Here is a 20,550-nt window from a genome sequence, read left to right on the forward strand (position 1 = left end):
TCAACGTCCGATAAATTAAATATCTCGGTCAAATCTCGGTCAACATTTGTTTATAGCTACATATTATATTATGTATCATAAAAATTATCTCAAAATTCTAATATTTATACATATATATTGGAAAATATATATTTATATTAGAGAGTCAACGTTAGTCAACAACCGAGTTCTCCCCGAGTTCTCCGAGAACTCCCAAAAATTATCCTGCCGAAAACTCCCCGAGTTTCGAGTTCTTCAACCTTGGTTATAGATATTGTATGGGCTATATTTTAAATAAATAGTGGCCCCTAATCTTGATGATGTTCTAGGACATTGAACATGTGGCCCATTACGAAACACGGCCCGGACCTCACATTGGATTCATATCACTGTCACCCAACCTCTTTTCCTCGATTATTCTTTCACCCGTAACCCTAAAAGTGTTGACGCCGACACCAAAATCAACTTCAATCCGGCTCGCTACTCCACCGCTTCCGACCACTTGGTAAGTTATATATAACACCTCTATCGATTAACTCAACTTATCTGTTTGCCTGATTGGTTACGAGTTTAGAATAAATTACTAATAGTTGATATTTGAATTGATTTAATTATAAGTACATATATTTTTGTTATAAGTTAGGGTTTCATTTTGGAAGATAATTGTTTATCCAAGTAGAATTGGTTTCATTACTATTAGATAGCTATTATATAGCTTCACAACGTCTGCATTTCAATAGCATATCACTCCCACTCCTCAATAGTTTAGAATAAATTACTAATAGTTGATATTTGAATTGATTTAATTATAAGTACATTTATTTTTGTTATAAGTTAGGGTTTCATTTTGGAAGATAATTGTTTATCCAAGTAGAATTGGTTTTAATTTGACTGACTATTGAGGAGTGGGAGTGATATGCTATTAAAATGCAGACGTTGTGAAGCTATATAATAGCTATCTAATAGTAATGAAAGAAGCTAGTTGCTTTTGATTATACTAGTTCAAGGACCCGTGGTAACACGGGGTTTTAAAGGAAAAAATATTTGAATGATAACTTTTAGTTGAAGATGGTTATTTAAACATGACTCTATATGATTGTATAATAAATGAATGTCAAAATAAGGTCCTACCACTCGATGCACTACATTATTTACTAAACTACTTTAACATTAATGTATTCCTATCAGACTTGTCAACTTATATATCCATAATCTGCTCTGAATCCAACCTCAAAGTACAGTTGGTTGAGTGAACAAAAATCCAAAACGCAAACCTGATTCCTGAAATTTCCTGCAAAACATGTTATTTGCTTCGAGTAGTGACTTGATATGTAGATAACTAAAGAAAAACATGCTCCTGGAATTTGGCCCTAGAAATTGCTGCAAAATACACCAACTAAATTATCGAAGAAGACTCACTACCATGCTCCTGGAAATTACCAAACTATTGCTAACAAAACTACATAAGAAATTTTTATCAGTGAGTACTTACATTTTGAACATAGTAGGTATAGATACTACATCAACAATTTAGCACATATTAATCAGTCAAAAAAGTGATCAAAGACACAATATGTATGACTTTTTCCCTAACTCTCAACATGTTCAAATTCATTCAACTACCAGCTTATCAGTGGTATTTCTTGAAACCATATACCACAGAAATACATTAATAAAATTTCAAACTCAAAATATAAATCCAAAATCATATAAAAAGAGAATAAATAGAATTACTGTAAAAAAATTTGAGATATATAAATGAAGCAATCAACTTACGATATCATATTTGAAATGCACAGTCTTTAAAGCGAACGTCCAGATTCATGAACTGCAAAAGGTCTTGATCATTATCCCCTGAAAAATGTTCATGATTAGTCCTAATCTTTATCATTATAGTCTTCAAATATAAAACCAATTGCCCAACTAACATTCCCATCTATATGAAATAACCTTTGCTTATCCTAATTTATGGTACACTTGGTATTTCATTTACTGACAAAACATATAAATGGTTCATATTGCTCAAATGGGTCAAAAGTCTCCAACAATGTACTAATAGTTTTTGAATATTCCATTTCAATCTTTTCAACAAAATAACAATTTTTATTAACAAAATAAATGCTATATAAAACAATCAACTAAACAACAAATACTGAATTGAATCTCCTTAAACAAAAAAAACTTACTAATTGAAACTTCATTGAGTGGACCCGCCAAATGTGTGCCTGATAGTAAAGCAATTATATGGAAGCAAAATTAAAACTTCATCAAAATCCGGCAACTAAGTCCTTACCAACTAAGTTTATCAAAATGCTTCACATGATCTAACTCCTTATTCCTTATTTCATCTGCAAGTGTTGTTAAGAATAAACTAAATCAAACAGATTGCCAAAAAATGCAGCGTTTTCAACTTCAAAATACAAAACATAGTTAGAAATTGAAGTTTAAAATGCAAAAATACAAAACTAATGAGATTTTACCTTCAGAACTTGGGACACTTTGGAACACTGCTGTTGGGACCCACACGAGACTTACCAAACGCCTTCATCTTCCTTCTTTTTCTCGCTTATTCACTATCTCTCTGCTTCAGCTTTCACTATTAAGATCAAAGAATTAAAAAGATAATAGGATAAAAGATGTGTTCTCGATGCCCATTTACTAAAGTTTTGCTATATAGATCAACATTAACAAAATTGACTCTCACTTGGTAGTAAAAATCAGTCCTAGACACCATTTTATAAGCCAACATCAATTAACCAAGCCAATATCATTACAATTACATTCACACCTTACTCTCCTTTATAGCTATACCAATAAGCATCAATTAAGCAACAATCACGGGTTGTTTAAAACCATTTACCTGTTATTAAATATTTTCTTAGTGACCCGTTTGACAAAAAGACAACCCACTTGAACAATCATTAAAAAACCATTCAAGACCCATTTGGGTTAGCCAAACCAACATTACCCCAATCACCCTTGATATTAACTTGATTTAAGTCCATAAACCAGCAACTTTGCAGTCAATCTGACCCAAAAAAAATACCAATTTAAATATTAAATAACCCATTATCTAAGAGTCAAAATACAATTTTCAGCCCAAAAACCATTTCACCAGATGGAGTAGCCTTGACATCCTCCTAAAAAAAATCACATAAACACTATAATAGTCAGAAAGTTCAAAAGAAATACTATAATAAAAAAAGAAGAAAATATAGTTGCATATAACATAAGAAGCTCATTAAGCCAAGTATGAGATCTGTACATACAATTAATTACTCCATAAGATCCATAAAGCCCAAAGTATTTGAGGTGAGATAGAATAGAATTTAATAGCACCAACTAAAATTCAATTCGATTCAGATTATTAGCCTTCTTCCACTTTCAAATCCAAAGTTGATAAGAAAACAAAAAACCTTGAATCTTTTTCCTGTACATAAAGAAAAATATCAAAAAACTTAAATCAGAAATTTATGACAAACACCATATTTTGATTCACAAATAATGGAAACGATACATCAATTGAATAGATTCATTTCAATGCTTTGTGTGAAGATGATCTAAGTTACAACCTGTATGTGTCTCGTCTTATGTAGGAACAAAACATGCATCATAAAATACAAATAGAAATAGTAGATGAAAATTATGTTAAGAAAACTCCTAAGAACAACAAAATAAATGTTCAAAATCCACAGTGAACTGATTAGAAAAGAATAAATTACCTTGGGTGACGATTAGAAAAGAATAAATTCATAGTGTTTTTTATAACTTCATTGCAGCTTCAATTTAGGTGGATTTTACAACAGGGTCAAAATTAGGTTCACTGGGACATTACGTCAAACACTTGATTAAGATCAAATAACATTCTAAATAGTATACATAAAACAAATAACAAAACCTCCATTCAAGCTTGTTATCCATCTTCATATCTTCATGTGTCCTATATAAAAACCATCATCAAAAATCAAGATCAAATTCAACAGAAAAAGGTCAAGTGTAACTTGTATTATTTGGAACATCCTTACCATATATTGCCAAAAATCCTACAAAATAAAAATTCATCTTCATATCTTCAACAGAAAAGCCTCAAGTATACATCCATCAATCAAGAAATACAAAATAAAAACCCATGTGAAACAAATCAAATAATCAATATAAACAATCAATAATCGTAAAAATCGAACCTTTATATAAAGAGATCTAACGGTGGCGGTCGCGGTGGAGGTGGTCGCGGTGGCGGTGGTCTCGGTCGCGGTGGCGGTGGTCTCGGCGGTGGCGGCGTAGTGGCGGCAACGGTGGTGGTTGATGAAGGATGAAGTTGAAACTTAACAATTATACCTTGATTGGGTTTAACTTCATCTGCTCAAAATGAAAGATTATGATGAATGCTCGATTATGATGACTGATATTATAGAGGTGGATGAGAGATTTAAAATTCAAATTCAAAATCAAAATGGTTTCAAGGTTTGGAGAAAGAGGCGTGTGGTGGTGGTGGAGAGGTGTCTGCAATGTTGCTAGTCTCAAAAAAAAGTCTGTATTTTAATTAGTCACGCGTGCCTAAAAAAATCAATTTCAGTATTTAAATTTATATTAGTTAAATAATTCATAACATTTAAATTTAATTGTAAAATAATTCTGTTATGACATCATGCAGATGCCTTCTCCTTTTTTCTTTTATTTTTTGATTTTTTTTAAAGAAGGAAAATTCTTATTTAATGATGTCATTAAGTTAGAGGTTTAAAGGAGTAGAATAGATTGTTTTTCTTGTTTTGCTTACCAATACACTCTAGCCTTTTTTTGTTTTTTTTTCTTTTCTTTCTTTCTTTCTTCTTTTCTTTTGTTACTGTTTTAAAAAACAAAATCTAATAAACATCTATATAATCTTACATTAACTGCTTATTTATAGACATAGTAATTGTAACTACTAGATCAAATCAACAATGGGTGAATTATACTTGTCCTCGCATAACATTTCACTTATTTTCAAGTTTAGTTTCATTTAATTAGTTTACTGTAATCATACTAATGATTGTTATATATATATTCATTACTAACGTATTGCTCGTTGACTTCATAATAGAAAATGGCTCCACGACGAGCAGTCAACTTCTCATGCCGTGCTGCAACTGAACAGGTCTCAAATCAGAAAGAAGAAGGTCTGTGCATGAAGATGGCCTTGGCAGACATGGTAGGAACTGTGCTACGCATACATGGAAGCATGAATACGAAGCTTGTGGTCTCACCACAAAATCTTACTGACTTACCAGTAAAGACAGACCTAAGAGAGACAGTGCTCTATTGTACCGATAGAGAAAAAGGGCTGGAAAGCGTTGATGTATGCCCGTTCATTCGGTATAAACGATCTAGGGGCATAGCATATCAAACCGACCCCGACGAGCGTCATACCGTTCGATATTTAGGTTACTATGAAGGAATAGCTGCAGCCGAAGGTCCCAACTTGGAGTTAGTCTACTATCCGGGTGGTGGGGCCGAAGTAGAAAAACGTTTGACAAAAATGTTTAAAGAAGGAGGCGAAAGATTACCTTGTATAGGGGTGCTCCGTTTGGGTGAATTGGTAAACCCCGAAATTGCAAAGGAATTTGCCAATGTAGGCACGTCCCCTTTCCATCACCCTCGACTACCTAATAATGAAGACGACGCCGTTAAAACATATGGGGAACAGCATGCGGTCGTTATTGTGGGAATTGATACCCGGCCAACCGATCCTAATGAGCGATGGTGTGAAATCAAGAACACGCATGGTGAGAAGTGGGGTGACGGTGGATTTAGTAGGGTTGGGTTTGACGTGTTTGAGTATGTGCTTATTCCGAGAATGCGTGTAGTTTCCACTCGTCACAGACATGATTCCTAATGTATCTTGTAGTTTTTTAATGTTATGATGAAATTATTATTGCTTTTCCTAAAAAAGAAAAGATTATTGTCTTTATTTAAGTTCTATCTTCGTGTACTAATTTATATTAATATTATAAAGTTGTACAAACATCGTCTTTATTTTTTGCTGATGCTAAATTGAGATGATTCATGAGCAAACTGAAGCTTTTACCTGACGTGACGGATGATCATGATATATTAATGACACACAGAGCTGAAGAAGGAGCTGAATAATAATAACAGTGATAATAACTTCTGTTATATATGCTGTAAATTCTGTTAGTATAGTAGTATCTATTTTCTTTTAGAACCTGGGAACAATTTTAATGTATAATTAGCATGTATAAAAGATTGTGGATTCTTAGACAATGAATTTAGGGTTACCAAAGCTATATCCTAGACATCTAGTAAAAAAAGCAGGTGCTTGGTTAGCGCTCTAAAATTTTTACTATTGAACGTTATTGCTTATGTAAGATGCTACTTCTATGAAATAGGAGGTAACTGGTCGAGTGTTTATGCCTCTGTTTGAATGCCCATCAAGGCGTTGTAATGTTAATCGGGCTTAAAGGAAATCTTATCATGCAAACTTATAGGTTTTAAGTTTTTGAAGTTTCAGGAGGAGGAGGAGGAGGAGGTTAGTCTGATGTTTTATGATATTCGTGATCATCATCTTACATGAGTTGTTTTAATAAATATGCGAGGCCAAGCTTTCAAGAGCTAGCTGAACATGTTCCGAAAGGTCATATTCGTCGTACCTTGACTGTCCACTTTCGATGCGAACTTACAAGAAAGGTTGATTTCTATGAAGTTGACAATCTATATTCTCATGGTTTTTTTTGTGTGTAACTAAGAATTTATAGCCTTTTTAAACTTCTCAGGTATCCCCCGGCGATGTTGTTGAGCTATATGGCATATTTCTACCTCTTCCTTTACACTGGATTTAGGGCAATGCGAGCAGGCTTAGTAGCAGATACATATTTGGAGGGTATGTCAGTTTCCCGTTTTAAGAAAAGATACGAGGAGTATAAGCAACTACAAGATCATCGTAGTCATAACTCATAAATATCTTATATTGAAGTATATTTCTCCGAACCATAATAATGCACTGTTTGCTTCTAGTGGATATCTTCCATCAATTCCTGAATACCTATACCTAATTGATTAAACTGTTGGATCATAATGAATTCAAACTTTATTTTGTATTAGTAAAAATCTTTGAATTGTGTCAAATATGATTACAAAAATTCTAAACAGATTGGGTGTTGCCTACATACTGCTGAAAATTCTAAATCTTCCATTAGATTGTCAAATATGATTACAAAAATTACACAATATGTATCATTTGGTATCAACTCAGACTTCTAATAAAAATGGTTTAAAAGGTTTTACGAATTAAGAATTCTTCAATTTGTTACCGATTCGTTAATTAGCTAGTTTTCAAAATGACCCGAATCTGAAATTTGGTGTGTGATTGATTCATCAGGTGTTGGTTGGCAGATATGGGGATTTGTGCAATAGATGAGTCAGATAGATAGCAGGCGGCCGTAAGCATTGCCAAGGCTGGGATCACCACTTCTTTAAAAGCAAGAACCGCTGTCCTTGCTGCTGCCAATCCTGCCTGGTGTGATACTTTCTAAACATTTTTTTTTTTCTTCTTCTGTTTCTATATTAGTTATTCGTCACTGTTGTATTGTGTTAATTTTAAATATATTTATTTTCTTGAAGGGGAAGATATGATCTACGTAGAACTCCCTCCAGCACTACTATCAAGATTTGATCTTTTGTGGTTGATCCTTGACAGATCAGATATGGACAATGATCATGAATTGGCTAGACACGTTGTTTATGTTCACAAGAATAGACAAAGCCAATATGGACAATGATCTTGAATTGGCTTCACATGTTGTTTATGTTCAACAAGGATAGAGAATCACCTGCCCCACTTGAAGCTTCCGTTGTTAGTTAGGTATTTTCCATGTCTAATGGGCGGTGCTGTAAACGTTGGTGACTATCTTGCCCCGTTTCGCCCAATAACATCTTATTATTAGTCGGTCAATGCTAGAAAGTCAGTCAAAGTCAAGGTTGGTCAAAGGTATGTCAAAATTTTAAATATTTTTGTATTCAGATATCGTGCCCCCTGTACATATGTTTGGAATATTTAGGTTTGATATACTTTTTGTGTTGTACATATTCATGTGTGTGTGTGTGTGTGTGTGTGTGTGTGTTGCATATTTTTATTACTAAAAGTCAACGTTACTCAACATCCGACTTGACCCCGACTCGACCGACTAGTCGTTTCAAAATGTCCCGGTCTTGCGACTTTTCCAACTTGCTAATCGGTAAATATACTGTGCAGTCTTGTTCTTTACTTAACTGCGCTTTCTAAGTTGAAAATTCTGATTGGTTGTTGAATGATAGGGCATAACATTTATGCTGCCCAAAAAAGTCGTCTCCATCTATCTATTCCAAGACAGCTGGAGGAGTATATAGCTGCTGCATATACTCAAGCAATATACTTATAATGTACAATAATAAGAAAAAATCAAACAGGCGCCCAACTTCATACCCAACCATCAGAACTCTTGTCAGTATTCTAAGGATATATCAGCTGTGAGTTTTTTTATTTTATTTTTTCTTTTCTAAATTACAATATAGTAATGAAATTTTGTTTTGTACTGTTGGTCAGAGTGATGTGGATGAGTCACTTAGGTTGATGCTGATGTCAAAGTTTTCTTTCTACTCCGATGATCGACGCGGTCTGGTCTTGATGCCATCTCAGATATTTATTCAATCTTACGCTATGAAGTTTCAAGGGCGAATAAGATGGACGTAAGCTATGCACAGGCTCTCACAACCTGATTTCAAGAATGGTTAGCTTAGCCTCTTTCACTTTCTTTTATTGTATCTGATATGCTTATTGTTTTTGTTACATTCAGTTAAGTTATATAAACCAACTGTTTAATTTGATGGTTGTACATTGAAGCTCAACTGAAAGAACGTTTAGAGGAATATGCAGGGCTGAATCTGTGGCAGATCCGTCCAAATACCTTTGATATTCGACTCATAGATGCTTGAGTAAGTTACAAGATCGCTAATTAGTGAAGTTAATTTAGATGATAATGTTGTATGTTTATATAGATGATACTGTTGTATGTTAAAGGTGGTAAATGTTAAAAGTTACAAGATCGAACCTATACCCAATCCTTTTCTAATTGATCATATGTATATAATTTATCACTAGTGTCCCCATCTCACTATATTGTATCATACTTGGATCCATTATGCAACTTATCTTCAGTTTCCTTCTTCTTTATCTCATGACCTACGCATATTCAGTTATGACTTATGAGTATCTTCTTTACAAAGGACCTTCAGTTACATTTTGGTTTAGTCGTGGAAGAATTTAGGGATGATTGAAAAAGGTTGAGTGTGATGCTGAAAGTCTTGCGTTAAATTAAAGCTTGTAAGATGAATAAAATGGTATCGGAAATTATTCTTATGAAAGTGTTACAATATGGATGTTCCAACGACACAGAATACAAGAGTCCAAAACATACTCTAGTAATACTTTCGCCTGTCAAATTGAAACTTTAAAACATCCTCCATTAATTAAGACCAAATCAAAACGATATATATCTCTTGTTCAACTTAAACATGCCCGCTCTTCATTACTAAATTTGTACATATATCCAACTGTATTTATAAACATTATTTTAAATAGATAAAGCTATTACCGTAAGGATAATGATATTATATTTATATGTAGTGTTTGTATGATACTATTAAATGCGTCCCTAAATCTTTTATATATAAATATAAATATGGATAGTTCTTGTGGGCGTAGATGTTACTCATTGAGTTCCTCTCATTAATGTTGGTGATTTAATTAGTGTCATCGGCCATTTTCTTATTCCCAATTCACTATGGAATAAGGACAAAGGAAGCGTAGTGGTTTTACACAACAAAACAGTAGTGGATGCCTTTTTTGTACGTAGGCAAGGTTCACTGATGTTTCAATGGTATAGACACACAAGTGGAGGTTTTATATTGATTTTCTATTTGAACGATCTTGCATAGCCGTGTAATAAGGTGGTGGAATCTCTTGATTGGTATAATGGTTTGGGGATCAAGACGTCAAATTTTTGGAATCTTATTGGTCCGGCTACTCTATCGAATATATGGTTTGCGCGTTACGATTTGGTCTTTAATGCCTCATATATGGGTTGGACCGCAAGTGTGGAGAGGATAAGTTTAATGGTTTTCAATGACTTGTCAACGTGAAAGTGTGCGAGAGCGTTCAATTCTATTTATGGTCGAATCAACCTTAGGTATTTGCTTAAAAATGTCTATGGCTTTTGATCATGTATTTGTTGTAGGCTTGATGTTTTTGGCTTCTGTTTATGTGTTCCTCTAAAGTTTTTTGTTTCATGTAATTCAAGTGGGTATCTCTTTGTAAGCCTATCTTGAGTGTATTGTAATGTGTCAATTCTTCACTGTTTTGGTGATGTATTGATTTTATTTTAATTCCAATGTTTTTTGCCAAAATAAAAAAAAAAAAAAAAAAATCGGCCATTTTCTGTAATGGTGATTTACTTGAGATAAATGGATTTTGAATTAAGCTTTATAACAAGTTAGAAGAGTGTGGAGTGGGGGCGAAGCCATGATTTTAAATGATTGGTGTCACCAAATATTTCGACTTACTGTGTCCTTTCTTGTCAGAAGATAAATGGATTTCGTGTTAAGCTTTATTATTATTATTATTATTATTATTATTATTATTATTATTATTATTATTATTATTATTATTATTATTATTATTATTATTATTATTATTAACATAAATTAATAAATTTTTTAAATAACACTTTTATTAATAATATAAAACGATTACATTATTTTAAAATAAACTAAACAATTAAAACAACAACGTCATATTGTATCATACTTGGAGCTATTGTGCAACTTATCTTCGTGATTGATAAACCTTTGATTGTGCGTTATCTGTTTTTAAAAAGGTGTACAATTTCCTGATATCGCATGATACGTGATCCAATGTGAAAGTGTAAACTTTTGTTAATTGCCATAGATAATATTATGGGCAAATCCATACTATGGGATTATGTGAGAATCATTGTTCTAGAATTAAATTATCACCATGATGTGGATATGTCTAGAATAAGTGTCATGATTTACTATATGACTCATTCCGTCACCGATTCAAGGCGTATATATTCCATAAACTCAAAACACCAAACTCTAAACACTAAACTCTAAACCCTAAACTCTAAACCGTTCGTGTTAAAAACTCAATCTAGATCCTAAATCTAAACCCTAAACCCTAAATTTCTAAACCCTAATATCTAAACCCTATAAACCCTAATATCTAAAACCTCAACATACGCTCGAAAAACACGATAATTGTTATATATTACTTCTTCGAGCGTTTTTCCGCCAAAATAAAAACATTTATCGCAAAGTGTCTTTATTAAATGTTCATATTTTCATCTAATCTATAATTTTCGTGAACAAAGTTTTTTCAAAAAACGGAAAAAAAAATTTGCTTCCCCCCGCTTCCCCCCGATTGGTTAATTCCCTCTTGATCGTGGTAATGGTGTCCAACATAGTGGAATGAAACAATAATATTTTACCGTCAGTCGATTAATTAGTGAAGGGATTTAATTTATTGATTGATCAATAAATGGGATGTCCGTCAGTCGATTGTTCGGGTCAACCAATACGCATATATGTTGTTGACTTTATTCGGTTTATATGCAACAACACATTTGGTTCACTTTTGTTACAATTTGAATGACTACGCTCTCCACTTTGGGCACGGAAAAATCTGTTTCGGAGAATATAAGGTTGAAGAATAATTCCTATGGTGGAACAACCAACGAACTTGAGAGTACGCGTTTTCTATCCATCTTGTTTGATTTTATGCCATGTAACATAAATATAATAGAAAATGCATGAAACAAGAATGAATTTAACACTGAAAGATAAATTCGGTGATCTTAAAAGAGAACAAAGAATTGATATATTTAGAATTGCATTCATCCCTTGATATGTTCTTTTATCACCCCAGTAATAATTTGTTTTGCATATACACAGATCCTTAGAATATAGATATGAGTTTACGATTAATACGTAGACATATTTAAAGATCATGTATATTATGAATATTTATCAATTCAAAGGGATGTACCATCAATTCAATCGATCAACTGTGAGTTTACATATAGAATTATATGTAAACATGAAATGCAATTTTTGATTCTTAAATTGCATGTATAAAGTTAACAGATTAACAATTATTTATGTTGAATAATTGAATGATGGTGTCGGTTTGCATGTTGTCGGTTACATACACTAAACTTTAATGAATATGCAATTTTTGATTCTTAAATTGCATGTATAAAGCCCATAATTAGTGATTGGAACACATGTAATATATCATCCCAAGTATGTGTCCGGCCTACAAGATGAGCTAGGTTGAAGTATATCTTCTTAATGGTTCTTTTGGAAAACTGTAAATGTAGATACAAGATTAAAAAGAATCACCTAAGTGAGTATGAAGTTTTGACGCTTCAAAAAAGCTTGGACTTGGCTTCCTATATATTCATGAATGGATATGGACGCACGGCTTGTAAAGCGTCAAGTAATGAACAATAGAGCATTGTAAGAAACTAATGTGTATATTATTTTCTCGTTTTCATATGGGTTGATGGGTTCAAACGTTAGAGTACACTGATTCTCGAATTCTTGCGAATAATATACTAAGTGGAAACTCAATTCCTATAACATTTCCATTTATGCATTAGTGTGTGTTTGTTTAAGTTATTTGGCAAATCAAATGATTACACTAAAAGGGGGGGGGGGGGGGGGGGGGGGGGGGGGGGGGGGGGATTTGTGATTTATAAAACAAATAAACAATCATAGAATCGTTATATCTATACCGAAAGTAAATTTTTGTAACTATGAGACTTTTTGCAAATCCTCAAAATTTGTAACAGTTGAAAATGGTAGTTATTGATTATTAAGAAAGTTGCTTTTTTTTTTTTCATAAATATTGCTCAAAAGTGTTTGGAAAAAAAACACATTATAATTATAATTATAATTATAAATATATTCAATAGAACATATCATTTTACTATTCACACCATTAAAATATTTCAAAAGGGTATTTTGGTCTTTCTCCACTATAGTGAATATAAAAAACCACCGTCCTTTCTAGTTTTCTTTCATTACATGAAAGTCAAATGTTGTGATCTTGAGGGTATTCCGAGAATACTTGTTACTGTTGGCATAAAAGTTAAACATTGTGCATGACTCATGAAATTGGTTGAACTTTGTGACTTACACATCAAACATGTTAGAACTTTGTAATTTTAGTTCTCTTCATTTTAAAATTGGAGATTGTGGACATTTTTATTTGCATAAAATGTCTTTCGGTAATGGTTTATATAAATATTAAATTATTTTAATATGGAATTTGATTTGATTTTCATATTACTTGATTATTTGTCATTACCGCTTTACCTTTATGATATTGAATCGAAGTTATACTTTAGAAATTGAGAGTATGGTATATGTTATGACATTAAATGACTAATACAGTATATGTGATGAAATGATTAAACATGTCTAGAATAAATCTAGATGTACACTTTGTGACGGAACCTAAGTATTTTAATACTTGTAGAAGCCTTGGATTATGGCTTGGTTCACAATGGGAATAAAAAATTATTGTGACAATGTTTTGATATGAGAGTACTGGTAAATAAGATAATACATTCACAAGTTGGTGTTGAATTTTACACTTGTGTGGATGAAATATCTTGATTAAAAGATTGATTTTGAGATTATTGACGGTAAAACTTGTTGTCACTTCTTCTTGATTTTAGATTTCACAAATGAAGTGACTGAGGTGTGTTATTCATATAATCTTACTATCCAATGTAATGATGATAATTTTGTAAATAAAGATAATACGGGGATACATTATCAAGGGTGTACAAATTATAAGTTTACATTGGTGAGTTTTGCAAAGTGAACATGTAACGACCCAGCTTTTTCGACTTGCCTTTGTGCCTTGTATTTTTTGCGAAACTGCGTAATTGTGCGTACTGCGTTATTTTACTACTCTGGAAGCTTGTTACACATGTTATATATGTATACATACTCTGAAACGTGCCCTGGTATGATTAGAATGCTTAACTTGTCCATTGGATGCTTTATAACCGTTAGCGATATTTGCCGTTACGATTAAACCGCGGACTGCGCGCACGTTTGACTTTTGTCGGAACCGGAACTTTTGGACAGCGAAATATTAATTATTATTTTATAATAATAATTACTTGGGCCTTTGGTTGCTTGAATTAATTACCTAATTGTTTAAAGCCCAATAGTTAGCCTTTTTGGACTTTTAGCCTTGTTGGGCTCAAGCCCACCCTACTCTAGCTAGTGACCCAATTAATTAGCCCAACCATATTACTAGTGGCCCATAATAATTAATTAATTCAAAAAGAAATTAATTAGTGAGTCATGGAGCATAATGGATAAGGTTTATCCATTTGTTACTTAAGATTCTAGCATAAGGACATGCTTTAGACACCATTAGCCAAAAAGTGAAAGTTTGTCCCCCTCCCCTCTCCTAAATGCCGTCCACCATGAGTCCCTCCCCCTTGCCATGTCATCAATCCATGTGCTCATTCCAAGTCTATAAATACCACCCCTTAGCCTCCCATTTCTCACTTGCTCTCATTTTGGTTTTTCACACACTTCTCACTCATTTCTTCCTTAGTCTTGTAAGCTTTCTTCTTCCTCTCTTCTCCTTCCAATTTTCGTGGCCTTCATCATCAATTAATGGAGATCAAAGTTCCTTTTAAGCTTTGATCTTACTTATATCTTGTTGATTCAAGTTTGAATCTTCAAGAACACTTAAAGATGCAAGCTTTCTAGCTTGAATCTTCATATCTTTTGTTGTATTTGATTTCTTTTACCTTGTTCATGTGATTTTGTTAGAAAGATTCAAACTTGTGTTTGTAATCTTCATGTATCTTCAAGATCTAAGCTTTATGCTTCAAGATCTTCAAGAACACTTAAAGATGCAAGCTTTCTAGCTTGAATCTTCATATCCTTTGTTGTATTTGATTTCTTTTCACTTTGATCATGTTGTTTTGTTGAAAAGATTCAAACTTGTGTTTGTAATCTTCATGTATCTTCAAGATCCAAGCTTTATGCTTCAAGATCTTCAAGAACACTTAAAGGTTCAAGCTTTCTAGCTTTGTGACCTTGTTACTTGTGTGAAATGGATCCAAGCTCTCTAGTTTAGGGTTCCATCACCTCTTTTGACTTTGATTGTGGTTATACTTGCCTATTTGTTATAAAGTTTGTAGCTTTAGTTGATTTTGTGATTTGTTTTGGTGTTAAGACTAAGGATATGATGTAACTTTGGTTCATCATTCATCCAAGACTCATGAATGAGTTGTATACCTACTTGGTCTTAACATATTGTGTATTGATGGTGGATCCTTAGTCAAAGTGATGCTAAGTCATCAACGAGTTGTACACTTGAAGCTTTAAGTATCAAGGATGAGAACCGTGATGAGCATCAAGCACTAAGAATCCCACCGGAGCACCTTAGCTACTGATTTTCGTGTCTGATCAGAACCCTAGGCTACTGGAAAACTTGATTTTCAAATAGCCTGGTTCGATTAGATGAATTTTCGTTTAAGACTCGTCTCAAACCGAGTTACCGTTTGAAAGTTATGGCCTTTTCCGTGTGGTAACACCTTTGTAACGTCGTGCTGAAAATTCGGACCTACTCGCACTCCGACCGTCACCACGGTCAAACTAAGTCGAGTTTGAGTCTATAAATTGGTCAGCAACTATAGGACACCCATACGGAACTATGGCCACTGATCTTGCGTGTTTTCGATTTACGTAGTGGCCGTAGCAGCTGATCCATTTCAGCCTATGGTTTCGACCTCTACACTTGACTAGTTTACTTAGGTTTTGCTATGATGATTGATGATGATGATGACACGTAGACTTAATTATGAACTTGATTAACTTGTATAGACAACCTACTGATTTAGTGACCTTCTACTTAGGTTGACGACCTTTCGGACCGCCTTGTTACTTGCCTACTTTCGTTACAACTTGTCTTGCTTATTCACTGTGAGTTATAGCATCCCTTTTTACTACTTTTACTATTTTTGGGACTGAGAATACATGCGCTTTTTATACGATTTACATGTTAGGCACGAGTACTTAAACTTTATATATGTGTGGGTTATATAACGGCAGAAACATTCCCTTTAGCTCGGTAACGTTTAATCATTGGTTTTTGAACCGTGAACGCGAATCTTAGATATGGATCCATAGGGTTTGACATCCCCACTCGGGCTAGTCGCGCTAGCATTTAACGAGTGTTTAATACTTCGAGGTCATACGCACTCGCCAAGTGCACTTTCAGGGGGTACATAAACGTTAAGTTAGTTACCGGGTGCCCACGGTTAAGCATATACTTTTACATACTTTTGAAACGCTCGTTGTAGCACTGAAATCTCGTGGCCTACTTACATTACTGTTATACTTAAACTATAGCTCACCAACCTTTGTGTTGACATTTTTAAGCATGTATTTCTCAGGTGCTTAGAGGTTTGATGCTTCCGCTGTTAGATTGCTGTCATGCTGTTATTGAATTGCTGTTATGGACTTGCTGTCTAGTTATCCGCTGCATTACTAGAGATGTCTCAACTTATGGAACTTATGTTTTGCATTCGTAAACTTATGTTATTTTGGAACAATGTTTTGTATCAAGTCTTATGTCCTGTTATCTCTTGTAAAACTCTATCTTTTCAATGAATGCAAATCGTTTTTCAAACAGCATATAGTGTTTGACCATGTAAAGATCCTGTTGTTGACGAATCGTACACGATGGTTTTGTACGGGGCGTCACATTTGGTATCAGAGCATTGGTTGTAGGGAATTAGGTTGCATTAGAGTCGGACCAAATAGGCTTCACTAATAGGACTAATCTACAACTGGCTTGTTTACCTGTTTCTGCTGAGTTTACTACATGCTTTTGCTTACTTCCTGCTGTATGAACTTCCTGCATGCTCTTGCTTATGTCTACTGCCATGCGAGCTTACTGTATGATCATTTATGTTATTGCATGACTACTATCTGCTTTCACATGTTATTTCTGTTTAGTACTTATTGCCATGCTAGGTTGCTATAGTGCATATTATTTGCTTGCCTATGACATTACTGATATGGAAAATTTATTTTCCTTGTTCAGATGTCGGACGTTCCACCTGTCATCATTTTGGACAGCGACTCGGACTCACCAGCCACCCCACCTGCCATCATTACCGATGCTCAGATTCCGTCGTCGACATTCTTCAGTGACCCCGGTGCTTCATCTTCCGGAACCAGCAGCCATGCACCTGCCCCAGTGGCTACGTCAGACGGACATATGGACCCCATGGAGATTCCATCTCCTATTGCCCCGGTACCTCAGGAGCCACAGCCTCGCCCCGGTGCAGTTGTGATCCCTGCGTATCTTGGGGAAGGTCCGTTCCGTAATGAACGTAACCACTGGTGCCGACGCGCTCCCGATGGACGACTTGTGCCGATTGGACCCGCCAGATACACGCAGATGATGGCCGCCCGAGGAGGACCACCAGTAGTGTCACCCCCAGTCAGTTCAGACGACTCATCTGACGACTCACCTGATGACTCATCCACAGACGACTCCAGCGATGAGGAGGATCCTGCTGACAGACCTATTCAGGCACCCTCTACCCCGCCGAAGAAGCGGTATCGCTTCGCTGGCATTATTCCGGGTCGTACTATCACTGACGCTTTTGGTCAGCGTCGTAGGGTCACTGCTCGTAAACGGCTTGTGCCGTACCCTGCCGACCCACTGGTATTACCGTCTCCACACAGAGCCGGACCATCTACTTCAGCACCACCAGCACCTCCTGCCCCACCATCTTCCTCTAATGAGGAACTGAGGCGGGAGATTGAGATTCTCCAGGCTCGAGTTACTGAGCTCGAGGAGCAGTTGGCTCAGGTTTTGGACATCTTGCACCCACCATCCCCGTAGGACTTTGTATTAGATTATGCATTGTAATCTCTTTTGTTATTTTGTATTTCGCTTATGTATTGCACGAACTTATTGTAATGTATGGAACTTATTATCATTAAGGAATGGGAATTTGCGTTGTTTACTTTTTGCATAAATGTTCTATTTACGTTACCGTATCATGGTTTTGTGGTACCCATATCTGCTTGCGTTACTTAATTAACATGTATTGTGCTGTTTTTATGTTGGTTGTTATATACTATATTATTATTTGTTGCATATTGGATTTTGACTTGAGTCAAAACGTTTGTATAGAACATCATGGCTAATGGAACCGCAAGACCTACTGCTGCACAGATTGAGGAAATGATTAACGAGCGTGTTGCTGCTGCTCTAGCAGAAAGGAACCCTCAAATTGTACCACCGCCTGTCGTTCCACTCGTCCGAGATGGGTGTACTTATAAGGAATTCCAAAGCTGCAAGCCGCACAACTTCAGTGGCACCGAGGGACCAGTCGGTCTCACAAGATGGTTTGAGAAGCTCGAATCGGTATTCAGAGTTAGCAACTGTTTAGAAGCTAACAAAACAAAATTTGCTTCTTGCACGCTGTCTGAGGGCGCGCTTACGTGGTGGAACACGTTAGCTCAAGCAAAAGGGATTGATGAGGCGTATGCTACGCCTTGGGAAGAGTTTAAATGCGCTATGATCGAAGAATACTGTCCGAGAACCGAGATCCAGAAGATGGAAATCGAATTTATGCAATTGAAAACCATAGGAAATGACCTTAACAGTTACAACCGCAGGTTTTTGGAGTTGGCACTTATGTGCCCGACCATGGTCACCCCTGAATTTAAACGCTTGGAGAAGTACTTTTCGGGACTTCCTTGTAACGACCCGGATTTTTACGATCGTTTTACACTTATAAGATTAATATTTACATAAATTAAACCTTACCAACATGATAAGCAATCCAAATTGTTGAGATTTATGTTTTTGAAAAGAGTTTTACACAACGTTTGACCGTCTAGTTTGACCGATGATATCACGAACTATACAACATATGATAATTATACGTTTGTGTATATATATGTATATATACATATTTAATATGATCTTAGAATATTTTAATATCTCATTTTGTATTAATAACAACAAGTTATAAGTATATTTTGAAACTACTAACTTAAGTTTTCAAAACGATAACCATACGTAACGTTATTGGACATAAATACTTATAACCTATAATGTTTATACATATATCGTACATATAATGTATTTAATCACTTTTTAAAGACTTAAATACATAAAACAATATAAGTATATTCACAAAAGATAGCTATATTTGAATTCTCATTCCATTTTTCACAAAATTTCTATACGTATATCTTGAGTACATGTACTCGTATCATACCTAGCTTCTATACGTATTTACTATTGGTATATACACATCAAATCACCACCAACCAGCCCTTGTTCATGCCTTATGTATAAGGTAACTCTCTTGTTCATGCCTTATGTATAAGGTAACTACTTTTGATGTTTAGTATGACTAATTACATAAAAATACAACATGAAATTTTGTCCATGTTTTTTCATTAATCATGTTTTTATGGCCTTAAATACATCTTCCATTTTCAAATTTTACTACCTCATTTCTTTAACCAAAAACACACTCTTAAGAAACTCCATAACCATTCAGCTAGTATCCATGAAGATCTAGCTTCAAAAACATCACTTAAACACCATAAGAAAAACCATACAAAAACACTTCAAGAAATCCTTCCAAGAACACAAACTTACTTCCAATCTTTCATCCAATTCCATCACCCTTTTGGTTCTAGCTTTTTACTTCTCTTTTACAGCAACCTTGTCCAAGGAACTTGATTTAGTAACTATGTTCATAACCTTATTCGATTCATATATATATAGCTATCTTATTTTGTGGTATAAAAGTTTAACAACAAGAACATAGTTTGAATGTTTTCAAACTTGTTTGCAAACTAAATAGATCCTTCTAACTTAACTTTTAAAATACTTCAAGACCTGTAATATAACTTAAGTATATGCTAATTTAACAAGGTATAACTTGGTTTTTCAAAGAATACCTTAAAAACTGTTTTTACGACGTCGGAGTGCAACCGGGGACTGTTTTGGGTTGGATAATTAAAAACCATCTTAAACTTTGAATTGAAGGTTTATGTTCTGGAAAAATGATTTTTACTATGAATATGATAACACATAAAAATTTCATGATTTAATTCAAAGTATAAGTATTTTTAGAAAAATAATCATTCAAGGTTGTTTACATAAAGGAAAATGTTTAACTTCATAAGTTTCACTAAAGTTTCACCTATGCCGTGTGATTTTGAATACAAACTAAGGTATTTACAGTTCATAGTCTTAAAGAGGGACTCGATCCAAGGAGATGGCAAGTTGAATCAACAAAAACGGAGTTGTAACGAAGAAACTATGACCGAAACAAAATCGGATATCCAAGACTAGTTTAGCCACGAAAATAATTGGGAAAAAATTAAATAAATCACATCTTTTTAAGATAACATGATATTTTATATATATGTACT

The 20,550-nt window shown here is 34.4% G+C and overlaps 1 protein-coding gene, 1 long non-coding RNA gene and 1 pseudogene across 2 annotated transcripts; 2 read left to right on the top strand and 1 right to left on the bottom strand.

Annotated features, from left to right (window-relative positions):
* Nucleotides 1–338: 338 nt before the first annotated feature.
* On the top strand, nt 339–6,254 carry LOC139874411 (uncharacterized). The gene is made up of 2 exons (XM_071861847.1): nt 339–484; nt 5,060–6,254. The coding sequence occupies exon 2, from the start codon at nt 5,063–5,065 to the stop codon at nt 5,849–5,851; it is 789 nt and encodes a 262-aa protein (XP_071717948.1). The 5' UTR covers nt 339–484; nt 5,060–5,062; the 3' UTR covers nt 5,852–6,254.
* Nucleotides 1,056–3,409, bottom strand: LOC139874406 (uncharacterized). Its single transcript, XR_011767868.1, has 4 exons — nt 2,460–3,409; nt 2,166–2,327; nt 1,756–1,833; nt 1,056–1,270 (listed from the first exon to the last, which is right to left on the bottom strand). It is a non-coding gene; the product is annotated as an uncharacterized lncRNA (long non-coding RNA).
* Nucleotides 6,240–8,946, top strand: LOC139904478 (DNA replication licensing factor MCM7-like; annotated as a pseudogene).
* The last annotated feature ends 11,604 nt before the right edge of the window (nt 8,947–20,550 follow it).

This window comes from Rutidosis leptorrhynchoides, chromosome 1 (assembly GCF_046630445.1).
Source record: "Rutidosis leptorrhynchoides isolate AG116_Rl617_1_P2 chromosome 1, CSIRO_AGI_Rlap_v1, whole genome shotgun sequence".
Taxonomy (NCBI): Eukaryota; Viridiplantae; Streptophyta; class Magnoliopsida; order Asterales; family Asteraceae; genus Rutidosis; species Rutidosis leptorrhynchoides.

Coding starts and splice junctions, on each gene's coding strand:
- LOC139874411 (XM_071861847.1), top strand. CDS start 5,063: ATGGCTCCACGACGAGCAGTCAACTTCTCATGCCGTGCTGCAACTGAA.